The sequence below is a fragment of the Dromiciops gliroides genome, chromosome 3, assembly GCF_019393635.1.
Source record: "Dromiciops gliroides isolate mDroGli1 chromosome 3, mDroGli1.pri, whole genome shotgun sequence".
NCBI lineage: Eukaryota > Metazoa > Chordata > Mammalia > Microbiotheria > Microbiotheriidae > Dromiciops > Dromiciops gliroides.
Window position 1 is genome coordinate 656,822,585 of NC_057863.1, and position 13,743 is coordinate 656,836,327.

General features: G+C 42.1%; 1 protein-coding gene across 9 annotated transcripts in view; it reads right to left on the bottom strand.

The window, feature by feature from the left end:
* Nucleotides 1–3,865: 3,865 nt before the first annotated feature.
* LOC122746015 (cytosolic phospholipase A2 gamma-like) overlaps nt 3,866–13,743 on the bottom strand; it is a 50,391-nt gene continuing 40,513 nt past the window's right edge. For all 9 annotated transcript variants that reach the window (XM_043991490.1, XM_043991491.1, XM_043991489.1 and 6 more), the window contains 5 exons: nt 12,217–12,354; nt 11,591–11,686; nt 10,065–10,219; nt 9,629–9,806; nt 3,866–5,182 (listed from right to left, as the gene is read on the bottom strand). In XM_043991490.1, the coding sequence (XP_043847425.1) occupies nt 5,028–5,182; nt 9,629–9,806; nt 10,065–10,219; nt 11,591–11,686; nt 12,217–12,354 (722 nt within the window). In that variant the 3' untranslated portion in view covers nt 3,866–5,027. The remainder of the gene's footprint in view (nt 5,183–9,628; nt 9,807–10,064; nt 10,220–11,590; nt 11,687–12,216; nt 12,355–13,743) is intronic.

The following is a 13,743-nucleotide window of genomic DNA, read 5'->3' on the forward strand; positions in this document are numbered from 1 at the left end:
ATGAATTTCTCTCAGCTGAGAGTTTGGTTTCTCTTGAGACAAAAGGCATTCTCCTTCTACAAGAGACTGTCCCCCATGACTCTAGAGGGGCCATGGTCACACTCAGACAGCATAAGTCTTAAGAAATTTAAAACCATGATTAGTAAATTGTGCACTGAAACCCATTCGCCGTGACCTGATAATCTGCCCTTGGCACTGTTCCATTTGTGTGGCAGAACTACATATATCACCTTTTCAAATCCTTTTTGGACACACCCCCATCCAAGCAAAACCCTGTTCCCCAGTACATACATCATTACTTGAAGGGGACTCCTCTATTGCTGCCTATACATAGGAGATACATGCCAGGCTACATGAACTCTATGAGGCAGGAGTAGCAGTACAGGCTGGCCCTTTGGATTTTTCACTGTATGATCTAAAACCAGGAGACAGAGTATACATCATAAATGTTCAGCAAGGGGGCAGCTAGGTGGCACAGTCAATAAAGCACCGGCCCTGGATTCAGGAGGACATGAGTTCAGATCCGACCTCAGACACTTGACACTTACTAGCTGTGTGACCCTGGGCAAGTCACTTAACCCTCATTGCCCTGCAATAAAAAATTCAGCAGACTAGTGGGGCTCAGCCTGCATGGGAAGGTCCATTCCAGGTGCTGCTGACAATTCCAACTACCACCAAGATCAGGGGAAAGGACTGTTGGATTCATTGTTTCCACATAAAGCCAGCACCAGCCTCTGATAAATAAAGCTTCTGTCTTTTAACTTAGACCTTCAACATTACTCAGAGCTGACAGACACTCAATGAAGCTAAAATAGCTTCATCACTTGTGCACATGATGCAATTTCTTGGTGTTATTTGAATCTTACTCTTGTTACCTGTAGTACTCTCTTCAGGTCCCACTTTTTGTGATGGTTGGGCAAAGGATAATGCCATTATTAGACTCCATAGTCATGCGGAACAAACTTTATACAAAGCCAGAGTTGTTGGGCCTCATGGGCATTGGGTCTGTCACCAACTCCACTGGAACTCCATTCTCTCCTTGGTACCTATTCCTGTTCACCCAAAATTTGCAAGTTAAGGAAGAGACTACAGGTTGCCCAATAAGCTAATTCCCCCTTTTGTTTTTGCTTTTTGTGCAATTTCTAGTACGGCTTGGAACCAACATAAATGGTCACAACCAGTCCCAGTAACTTTCAAAGTTCTCTAAAATTTCCAGTTTTCAGTGAGATTTAATATGTCATCCAAGGTGATTTACAGGTATTAGATCTCCCCACTTCCACTTCCTAAACCTCTTCCTATACTTGACATATGTGTTAAGACAGATACGAGCCCAGGAGCTACTACATAAATGGTAGGTCAAATAAAATGCAATCTCAACTTTCTGTTCTCCATGACAACATTCACATGTACTAGATCTGATGACAGGAAATCTGAAGACATAACTTTTCCCACAGTGACTATGCATTCACCATTAAGCTCAGAATATCCATGGGGGTTGGTGACCCCAGGACAATTTTATATTTGTAATACCTCAGCTTACTCCTCCCTTCCCCCGTGGTATGGTACATGTGGAATTGTCTATGTGGCTCCACCTGTATCAGTACTTGACCACTCTATGGGCCTAATAGAAAAGATAACTACAAGAAATGTGCCTGGTGGCATCCATGACAAGAGATCCAGACCAAATTCTGTAGTCATTTTCAGTGCTGGGTAAAGATTCTTTGGGATGATTGCACCCATATTTAGAATGATTGCAGGAATTGACTCAATGAGAAACATCTCTGCTGGAGTTAAGTTGTTAGTTTAAGATTCGTCTCAAACCATTGTTCAGACGATCAAAGCTATCTTCTTCCAGGAAGAGGTTGACTCTTTAGCAAAAACAGTCCTGAAGAACTGATTGCTTCAGATCTTCTCACTGCTGCTTCAGTAGGAGCCTGTGCTCTCATCAATCAATCTTGTTGCTCCTACATTAATAGGTATGGGGAGATTGTTACAAATGTCCAGAAGTTTCGGAGAATTGTGAATGACACTCAGCAAATTGTTAAAGAAACACATGATAATTCATGGTGGGATACCTCTTTGTGGTTCACATGGTTGCAGGGGCCTGCTCTTACAGAAATTCTTGTTAAATTGGCCCCTATTATCCTGGAGATTATTTTTTTTAACTTTGCTTTAACTGTTGCACTGGGATATAGTCCAAGAATTTACTGGAGAAACTTTTTCCAGAAAAAACTACTGGTAATGAATATGTTGATGATTTCATAGACTTATCTTACATAGACTATCTTACAGATAGGGGGAGGTCAAAGGGGTCCAAGGACAAATTAACTTGATTTCTAAGGTCATGTAAATTTAATCATTAATATACTGATGAAAATTATACACTATGTATGATTTGTGATTATATGCTTATGTACCTAGACAGATTGTATATTGCAGCCATATTCTGAGATAAGGAGGTAACTCACATTCTTTATTATCATTGATATCTTCAATTGTTAAATACACCTGAAACTCCGATGATTGGCATTTACCATTTAAGGTCTTATGGACTGTTAACTGATATTATTCTTAGACTAACTCCAGGTATAATCATCAAGGACTGGCAGGTATAAGATTTGAGCTAGTTAGTCTGAAATTTTGATTTTTTTTTATTCCAAACAACTAACAAAGTATTTAGCCTTGACATCTGTTACCAGTTCTAGATTTCTGTGTAAGAAACAGTCTTTAAATTTGTCATAATGGTATTGGAATAATGAGCCAAATGATGCAAATATTTGTAACACCAAGTTGTAATTTTGTTACTTAGTTAATATCATAATTGTCTTGGGAAAGGTAGGTGGTGCAGTGGATAGAGCACTGATCCTGAGGTTGGAAGGACCTGAGTTCAAATCTCACCTTATACACTTACTAGCTGTGTGACCCTGTCAAGTCACTTAACCTCAATTGCCTTAGACATCTGGGGCCCTCTCCAGTCTTCCTGATATGTATCTTACCACTGGACTCATATGGCCCTGGAGGAAAAAGTGAGGCTAGTGACTTTGCATGGCACTGCTTCACTTAAATCGAATTCAGTGCAAGTCATGACATCACCTCCTAATGTTATAGTCCTCTTTGAGAATGAAGGAAAAATAAGAACAATAATTGTGCCAGTTCTGTGTTAAAGAAAGGAATATCAGCATACTTTGTGTTCTATCTTGCCTCAAAGAGACATCCACCTTTGTTAGGGTTATTCATTTGGACACGACTAAAAATTTAAAATGTTTTACTACAAATAACTTACTTGATATGCACTGGTGTAATGTCAATGTACTTTTCGTTACAACTGAAGTTAACCTGGCAACTTTTGTATGAATTGATTTTTGTGTTAGACTCCATCTCCTTGTAAAAGGGCTTCAAGATTCCTTAGAGGAATCTCATCCTCCTAATGGGGGATTGAATAATGCCATGTATAAAAATTGGGTTCTAATTTTCTGTTTATCTGAGTTTCCTGTACATATCAACATAATGACAAACTAAAATCATAAAAGCTCCTAGTCTTAAAGCTTCCAAATTTCATTTTCTAATAATAGAGACAGAAGAATTGAGTTAACTTTCAAGATATGACTTGGTTATTGGCAAATCAATTTAAAGTTGTGTTAAGATCCATTTTGGAGGAGATTTTTAATAGAGGAAGAGGATATCTATAAGTGACCAGTGTCTAAAAAGACAGGGAGCTGGGAAAGACTACACGTGAACCACTAGACTGCACCAGATGTTTCCAGAGGAACAGAAGGAAGCACAGCTATGAATTTCATTTTGCTATTTATTTTTTCCCTTTGTGTATTTTACTTGTATGGTCTACTTAACAAAGGGAATTGTCCCCTTTGGTTTTGTCAATGCATCAGTCAATTTCCCCCATTTTCCCCTTCACATTGTTACCCACCTAATAAGCCCCATACTTAAGAACCTTTGATGTAATGTTTTTAATATCAGTTAGTGATTCACTGAAAGGGCCACACCCCTCAAAGAATCAAATGGGAGATTGTAAGAAATGATTATTTGGAACTAATATCTTGGAGGTTCATCAGTCCTGATTTCCCCTATTCCAAAGTCCTTCTTGATAAGATAAAGTCAATTCTCCTTGGCCCTGGTCACAGTTATAAAACTCTAGAAATATTGATAAGATTGACCCTTCTAAATTCTTGTTAGGGACATAAAAAATTGGTAGGGGGTAAGGATTTCCATTGTGTCCTGTTAGGGAGGTGGATTTTTTGTTTAGATAAGAAGGCCTTTTCTCCAATGAGGGCCTGGTCACCTGTTTGAAAGAGGATATGCATTTTTTGAATAGTTAGTCCAAAGTTGGAGGTGGTCTGGCATTAGCCCTACATTTTAATCTAGCCTACTTCCAACTTAAGTTGACCAATCAGATTTGATCACTTTTCAATGGACTTCCTCTTGCCCAAAGATGTGTAAAAATCTTAAGAAGTAGCCATGCAGTCCCTTTTTTCTTTCTGAATAACCAAATGTTAAAGAGCCATCTTTATCATTATCTTACTGGTTGTGATTGATAAACATGATTATAATTTACCCAGAATTTTGTCTCTCATGATTGTTTTGCTTGTCACACAAGCCAACATTTTATTGAGCCATGGAAGGTAAGTAGAATGTGGGTAAGTTACATGAAGCATGAGGGTACAAAGCAAAATGTTGGGCTCCCAGAATAAAATTTAGCAACATGAAGCATTTAAGTAAGAAGATGGGGGCAGCTAGGTGGCGCAGTGGATAGAGCACTGGCCCTGGAGTCAGGAGTACCTGAGTTCAAATCCGGCCTCAGACACTTAACACACACTTACTAGCTGTGTGACCCTGGGCAAGTCGCTTAACCCCAATTGCCTCACTAAAAAAAAAAGAAGAAGAAGAAGAAGAAGAAGATGAATGAGGGCCTCTCCCAAAAGGGAAAAATGAATGGCAGCCAATCTCAAGCAACATTAGCCAATCTCAATATGTGTGCACTCTAAGAGCAAAAAATCTATTGAGACTGCTTCCTATGAAGTTGTCTTTGCCAAGATCTTTGCCAAGATAGCATCCTTGTTGTTTCTGACATTTGCCTTTGAGTCTTCCAGGAGTTGACACACCTCAGCATCAGAATAGCCTTTGAGGTGGAATGTCGAATATGTCTTATGCCGCTTCTCAATGACCTCTAAGACAGAAACAGACAAAGAAATCAGCATGTTACCCAGCAGCCCTTTCTGGATTGTGCTGTCCTCCTTAGAAGACAGTTGGCTCAGAGACCCAGTCATCAAAGGAACTCTAAGCACAGGCTGCCACAGAATCTCAGAGCAGGAAAAGAACTCAGGAGGACTCACCTTTCACATACTTGTAAGAATTCTATCCTCTGACATCCTTAACAAGTGATCATCCAAAGGCCTCCAGTGACCCAAGAAAAAGAATATCTTAATATCTGTTCCCTTTCACATACTTGATGACAGTGATGATGCTTCTCAAGGTCTTCTTCCTTACAAATACTGAGCTCCTTCAACCACCCCTCAAAGGACCTGGACTCCATGCACCTCCCCATTTCGCTTGCCTTCTGAAATGGAACTAAGTATATCTCAGGAGCCATTACAACTTTTTAAGGTCTCCTTCTTCTCTTCTCTTCTCTTCCCTTCCCTTCCTTTCCCTTCCCCTTCCCCTTCCCCTTTCCCTTTCTCTTCTCTTCTTTTCTCTTCTCTTCTCTTCTCTTCTCTTCTCTTCTCTTCTCTCTCTCTCTCTGTCTCTCCCTCTGTCTCTGTCTCTGTCTCTCTGTCTCTGTCTCTCTCTCTCTCTCCTCCCTTTATTCCTTAGATCTCTCCAAAATAACTAATAATCTCTTAATCACCTAATCCAATGGCCTTTTCTCAATTATAACCGTTCTTGATTTCTCTGTAGCCTGTGATAACATCAATCATCCTCTTGCCCTGATATTCTCTTCTCTTTAGGTTTTTTGTGATAATAATGTCGCTACCTCTCCTACTACTTATCTGACTGCTCACTCTCAGCTTCCTTTGTTGGATCTGTAGACAGATCATGACTGCTAAGTGTTGGTGTCCCACAGGGCTCCATCCAGAACTCTCTTATTGTCTTCTTCTGTACCATTTTACTTGGGGATTTCCCATGGGTTTAATTGTCATCCCTATGCTGATGATTCTTATACTTACTTGTTCAGTCCTGTCCTCTCTCCTGACGTCCCATCTTCCGTCTCCAACTGCCTATTGGACATCTTAAACTCAATATATCCAAAACTGAACTTTATTATTATCTATTATTATTTATTTGTTTGTTTCTTTGTTATTAACTTTATTATTATTTATTATCTTTTCCCCTAAACTAGGGGGCAGCTAGGTGGCGCAGTGGATAAGGCACCAGCCTTGGATTCAGGAGGACCTGAGTTCAAACCCAGCCTCAGACACTTACTAGCTGTGTGACCCTGGGCAAGTCACTTAACCCCCATTGCCCTAAAAAGAAAAAAAAAAGAATTCCTGTTTTCCCCTAAACTCTTGCTTCTTCCTAACTTTCCAGTCACTGTCCATTTTAAGCACCATCCTCCCAACCACCCAGGCTCACAACCTAGGAGGCATCCTTGACTCCTCACGATCTCATCCCCTATATCTAATCAGTAGCCAAAGTCTATCAATTTCAGAGGATTGTTGTGAGGATAGAGTGAGATTTATATAAACTGCTCTACAAACTTTAAAGGCCGACATAAGGGCTAGCCATTGTTATTAAAGCAGTATTTCTGTAATTATATCAGCAGCTATATCTATAAGCCTGCTGTTCACTAAGTCCGTGTAACAGCAACTAAAAGTCAAAAGATGATGCTTCTGACATGAGACCACTACCAGAGAAGTGGGAAGGTTTCTAATAATTCATAACCTTAATATCATATGTGTTAGTTCCTTGATGTGAATTAGGAGAAGGCTATTGGAATCACCTTAGTGAGAAAGACATCTTGGGCAATTTAAACCATATCAGAATTCTGATTCTAAATTGGCAAAGTCCTGCAATTAATAGTGTGAAAGTGTTCTGGATTCAGTCTCAGAGGCCATGGGTTCAGACCCTGCCTTAGCTAATTACAATCTGTGCCTCCTTAGTCAGGTTAAAGTCTCAGGCTCTCCATTTCTTCATTTGTAAGAGGAGAACTACATGGCTTCTCAGCTCCCTCTCAATTCTAAGGCTTTGAACTATGAAAAGTGGAAAGTTTGGAAGCTTGAGATTTTGCTGTTATAAATTTGTCCCATTGATGTTTGGATTAGAGTGTGGCATTTAGGAAGAAGAGGGTTGGGGGACAATGAATAAGAGAAAAAGAGCTGAAATTTTTGGAGAGACTTAGCAAGAGTTTACTAAACACAGAGGGGGAACAGATTGTAACCCACTGTGTTAACACTACAAAGTCATGAAGCCTTTCTTACCAACTTTAGAACCTTTATACAGACAGCCTGTGAAATATCTTACAATTATTATAAGCAATAAGCAATAGAACTCACTGTGGAAGGAATAGCCCATTAGGACTACAGCAGTTTTGACCTTTGTTCAGTGACACTGTTGGATACTGGATTAGGCACTGAAACATCAGGTTCACTAAATTATAAAAGAGAACTGATGGGGCAGCTAGGTGGCGCAATGGATAGAGCACCAGCCCTGAAGTCAGGAGTACCTGAGTTCAAATCCAGCCTCAGACACTTAACACACACTTACTAGCTGTGTGACCCTGGGCAAGTCACTTAACCCCAATTGCCTCACTAAAAAAAATAATAAATAAAAATAAAAATAAAAAAGAACTGAAGCTGACAGTGATATCTCATAAATCAAAAAGCCACCAAGCAAAAGAAGAAGGCTTACAAGCTGCTGATGAGGGTTCTTTGGGGCATGTTAGAATAACTGAATAGGATCCGTGGGCAAGCCTGGAAAACACTGTGAAGAAGGTTGTGACAGGACCTTCCTGACTTAGTCCCCATTTTCTTCCTTCCCTTAAATGAGCAGCCCCCATCCAATTGACCACAGGCCTCACTATTGTACCCACTTAATAAATGCTACTTAACTTGATTTGACTTATATTCCTTGGACAGTGTGAAATTCTAGTTCAGCTCAACCTTACCCAGGAATTATTTGTTGTTGTTGTTTTTTCCTTTATTCTCAAAAAGGACCATGAGATCAGGAGGTGATGTCATGACTTGCAGTGAATTGGATTTAAGTGAGGGTGGGCTCTGCAAGGTCACCAGCCTTACTCTCTCCTTGAAAGTCATCTGGGGGGCAGCTAGGTGGCACAGTGGATAGAGCACCAGCACTAGAGTCAGGAGGACCTGAGTTCAAATCCGGCCTCAGACACTTAACACTTACTAGCTGTGTGACCCTGGGCAAGTCACTTAAACCCAATTGCCTCACTAAAAAAAAAGTCAACTGGGTCCAGTGGCAAGATAAACATCAGGATGACTGGAGATGCCCCAGATGTTTGAGGCAATTGGGGTTAGTAAATGTCTGAGATTGGACTTGAACTCAGGTCCTCCTGACTCCAGGGCCAGTGCATCACCGAGGTGCCCACATGCAGGATCAAAGAAACTAGGTCCAGCACTGCTGAGCTGCTTCTTAGATATGGACATAATAGGACACAATTAAGAGTTTCCCTTACCCTATCTCACACTAAATTCTCCTGGTCCTTAAAGAGAATGGCCAATGGCTCTAAGATGAGCATTGGCGCACATCTAGATGGCAATGGCAGAAAAGTTTGAAGAACTGGATAGATCAGGAGAGAGATGGAAGAGTCATGAATGCTTCTAAGACATACGTGCCCCTGAAAATTCAAAGGGTGGGGAGGAGGCCACACCACAACTCTGTGCTCTGCTCAAGCTTGGGTTGGCAATATCCTGTCGCTAACCTATGGCTTGATTCTCTTGTCCTGTGACCTCTGCCTCCATTTTCCTAAGCACAAGGAGTACTTCTCCTCACCCACCATGTTAGGAGCACCTAGGCCCAGGATTGACAAAACTCCATGCACTAGTAATGCCTTGCCAGGCTACAGGGTTGGCACAACGCTGATGATAGCTTTTGAGAGGTCTCAGAAAGCAAAACTGCATTGCAATTCTAGAGATTCCAGTGTCCTGTCCATGAATTGGGGCTAGGCCGTTGTGGGATCAAGTTCAGTCCAAGAGCCAAAGCCAATTTCCCCATAGTAACCCTGAGAACATGTCTAGTACTTGCCAAATGTGTGGAAGAGGATGAATACACCCTGGGCCTGACTAAGCTCAACCCAAGTGCCTTCACCCCAGCTACTTTCCTTAGAGAATCTATGTCTCAAATCCTTCCACCACCACCATCCAAATTCCATGTATTAAGCCCTCACAACACTGGCTGCTGCATTGCCCCATTTCAGGCAGGACTGGAGTAGAGGGAGTATAAAGAAGAACAGATCACAACTCAGAGCTACCTGGAGGGTGGTAACATTGCTCTCTTGTTTGTCAAGCGGTCTTCACCAAAGCTCATGTTTGCAACCTCACAGTGAGCATTCCAGGTGTCAGCAAACCCTTCAAACCCAGTACCATGATGCTCTTCAGCCCCACCTCCACCAACCCAGTACAAGGCACCTCAGTGGCTGTGCGGCCCAAACCCATACCTGTGCTGCCACAATTCACTTTATTGAAGAGAGGGAAGTGCATGATCACAGGTGTGTTCTCCCCTTCAAAGATGTAGAAGTCAGATGGAGACTTGGCTTCTTGGTCAAGTTTAGCTTCATCCACTGGAGGGAAGGGGATATTGCAGGCTTTGCAGTACTTTGCTGTGGCCTTGATGGTCTGAGGAGAGAAGACACAAGCCCATTCTAGCTACTGACTGAGAGGCCTCCAGAGCCTTAAAGGTCTCTAGAGACTTTCAAGCCTCTTCCCAAAGTTACATTTCCTAGAGAGGGAAACTGATGCTAATCAGAGAGAGGTAAGGACTGGATGAAGGTCATACCATGAGTTCGGGATAAGAACTCAAGTCCCATATCCCAAGCCAGGGCTTTTTCTTGCTTGATTAGGGTCTCTGGGAGGGTCAAATGTCCTTCCCATTACCTCAAATGGATCCCCTTCACTAAAATCAAAGGAGAGGATGATCTCTGTGTTCCGCACTGGGGGCAGGACCAGAGGATAGGCAGAGTTGATAGCCAAGCCAGCATCCATCAAATACATATTTTTCTGGCCTGCAAGAAACTTGTCCTTAATGTCTCCTGTGGGGAAAAAGACCAGAGAATCTCACAAAATCACAGAATCTCAGCGTTGAAGCTGGCCCAACCCATTTCTGAATCATGATCACATGAGCTATAGCCTAGAAAGAAACAAAACCTCAGGGGGCAGCTAGGTGGTGCAGTGGATAAAGCACCAGCCCTGGATTCAGGAGGACCTGAGTTCAAATCCGGCCTCAGACACTTGACACTTACTAGCTGTGTGGTCCTGGGCAAGTTACTTAACCCTCATTGCCCAGAAAAAAAAAATTAAGAAACAAAACCTCTAAGATGCAAGTTTGCCTATTCTAAAGGCTAGCTATGGCCTCACCCACTATCAACCAGAGACACATTCTCTTTCATTCATTAATAAGAAATCATTCTGGGGCAGCTAGGTGGCACAATGGATAGAGCACTGGCCCTGGATTCAGGCGGACCTGAGTTCAAATCCAGTCTCAGACACTTGACATTTACTAGCTGTGTGACCCTGGGCAAATCATTTAATCCCCATTGCCCCACACAAAAAAAGAAATCATTCTATGGATGTCCCCTCAAAATCCCCTCACATGTCTCACTCCTGCTTTGTTTATTTACTTTCTCTCTTCTTTTCTGGTCCCCCATGCCAAGAGGTTTCTAAGGGTGACCTTTGGTGGGGTGAAAAAAGGGGAGGGTGAGGAGTAGAGGATATTCTGTCTTCAAATATTTGAAGAGTGGATATGGGAGAGAGATTTGATTGTTCTACCTTGTCCCAGAAAGCATTGCTAGGAGGAATGGAAACGGAGAAATATTATGGCAGCAAATTTCACCCAGATATGAGGAAAAACTTCCTAATGTGTCATTCCAACTCTTGACTCTAAGATTGATTGTCCCCCATGCCTGTAACATTCTTCCTCCTCATCTCCATCTTCCCTGATTTCCTTTGTCTCAGCTAGAGACTCACCTTCTGAAAGAAGCCTTTCCTTGTCCCCCTTAATATTAGTGACTGCCTTCTCTTGATTTATCCCAATTTATCCTGTCTCTATCTTGTTTGTCCATAGTTCTTTATAGGTTTTTGCCACCATTAGACTGAAAACTCCTGGAAGGCAAGTACTGGAGTGTTTAATTACCTTTCCTTGTATCTCCACTGATGATCACTGTGCCTGGCATACAGAAAGTGCTTAATAAATGCATGTTGCTGTGACACATCATAACCAAGATAGTTATCCCGACATAGAATGGGCTGTCTTAGGAGGTTGTCCCCCATCACTGGAGGTATTCAAGCAGAAAGTGGACAACCACTTGCCAGTGATGATATACAGCTGCCCAGATGTAAATTGGATAAGGGTGACCACTCCCATCCTGTGCACCTCAAATAGTGTGATCCTAAAAAGCCCTTACCATATTTATACACAAAGTTATTGGTTGTTCCCCATGTCCATGATAAGAAACAGCTGAAGGTCTTCCATAGAAATTTGAGGAAAGATGAGACACTGCCTAAAGGGAGGGAAATTACAATCAGAATTGAAGATGTCTATGAAAGAAGCCCAGAGTTGGGAGAAGCAAGGACCAAAAAGCCAGATCAGTGCTGGAGAAAAAGTAGAGCCATAAGATCTGAGTTTGAGACCTGGCTCTAATGCTTACCAACCATGTGACTTTGCCCAAGCTATTTCAACTTGAGTCTCCGTCTCCATAAAATGAGGGGGTTGGACCAGATCAACTTGAGATCCCTTATAGCTCTAAGTTCTATAATCCTAGGATATTATAGTCTAAAAATTAAACCTTAGGCCAAACCTTACCCCTCTCTGAGCCTGTTTCACCACAATGAAGAAAAGGGGTTTAGAAGAGACATTCTCAGATGGTCCTTACACTGTGTTACCCTGTAGAATTTTGAGTGAGTCATCCCATTCCCAGCTATTCTCACCTGCCTCTAGGGAACACATCAGCCATCTAACATTGGACAGAGGACATGTATGGCCCCAGATGGTACCACTGCAGCTGTAGTTAAATTGTCAAATTTCACTCACTCTTTTCCACCAAATCTCGCTTGAAGATCTTTTCCAGTAATTCCTGAATGAGCTGCCTCTGCTCATCTCTCGAGGTCCGTAATGAACGCTTCATCATCTGGTTAGTCAATGTTTCAGCCTCAGAAAAATGCTTGTTCCCTGAGGCCAGAAAGAGGATGCATCAGTCTCTACCCATTCTGAGAGCTCCATATCTCCTGACTGAGTGGCTGTGTCATAGCCCTTTGCCCAGGAATTCAGCTAGTCTGGAGGAGGGTAGGACAAGAAGTGTGGGAAACAATGCACACACCCTTCTGGGCTTCAGATGCATCCTGATGGACCCTGACTGGCTATGTGAGCATCTTGACCAGCTCACTCTAGGTCTCACAGAGGATCTTCACCCAAGAAAATTTATCAACTATTTTTGGAGGACACAGCACCTGAGGCTGTTTGAGTAGTCCTCAAGAGTTTTAAGAACAAAACTGAAGCATTATTCCCTATCTCTTCATCAGTGCCCATACCATCAGCCTCGGTAACCTATCCTCAGCTCTGCTGCAGTTCTTTTTTCTCCCCCCATGTTCACTTCTTCCTTCTCCCCTTACTACATCTCACTGGTGTAAGGCTAGGTGTCACTACATATAGAGCATTACACTGGGATACAGTCAGAACTGAGTTTTCTATCTGAGCCAGGTGTCAAATCTCTTCCCTCAGACTGGGGGCCATCTGAAGTAAGATCTACACTGTCAGGCCAGGACTGTCTCTGTGGCACAGTTGTGCCTCCTCCCTCAAGCTGAGGGATTCTCTCAAGGGCAGGACTATGTCTAAAACTCACACCAGACACTCTTAGAGCTGAAAATTGTCTTCTCTTTTAAACTAGGAGTTGCCCAAAAGTTCATATCTCCTCTTATTCATCAGATCAACTGCTTCCTGAAGGTAGAGGTAATAAAAGAAAAGGGACCTAAGGAAAGGACACCCTCCCCAATCCTGCTTCAGGATTGAGTCTTTATTCTGTAGAGTCTTGTGTAATGTGTAGTATGTATTGTGTATTCTGTAGTGAAGAAGCCTGGATTTGCCACTGTAGGTGCACTGTAGGTGAACTGATGCAGCCATTCTGGAGAAGAATTTGGAACTATGCCCAAAGGGCTATAAAACTGTGTATACCCTTTTATCCAATAATACCACTGTTAGGTTTAGATCCCAAAGACATCCCAAAAAGAGAAAAAGGACTATTTGTACAAAAATATTTATAGCAGCTCTCTTTGTGGTGGCTAAGAATTGAAAATTAAAGGAATGCCCATCAATTTGGGAATGGCTAAACAAGTTGCAGTATATGATGGTGATGGAATATTATTATGCTATAAGAAATGACAAACAGGGGGCAGCTAGGTGGCACAGTGGATAAAGCACCGGCCCTGGATTCAGGATGACCTGAGTTCAAATCCGGCCTCAGACACTTGACACTTACTAGCTATGTGACCCTGGGAAAGTCACTTAACCTTCATTGCCCCACAAAAAAAAAAAAAAAAGACAAGCAGGATGATTTCAGAAATG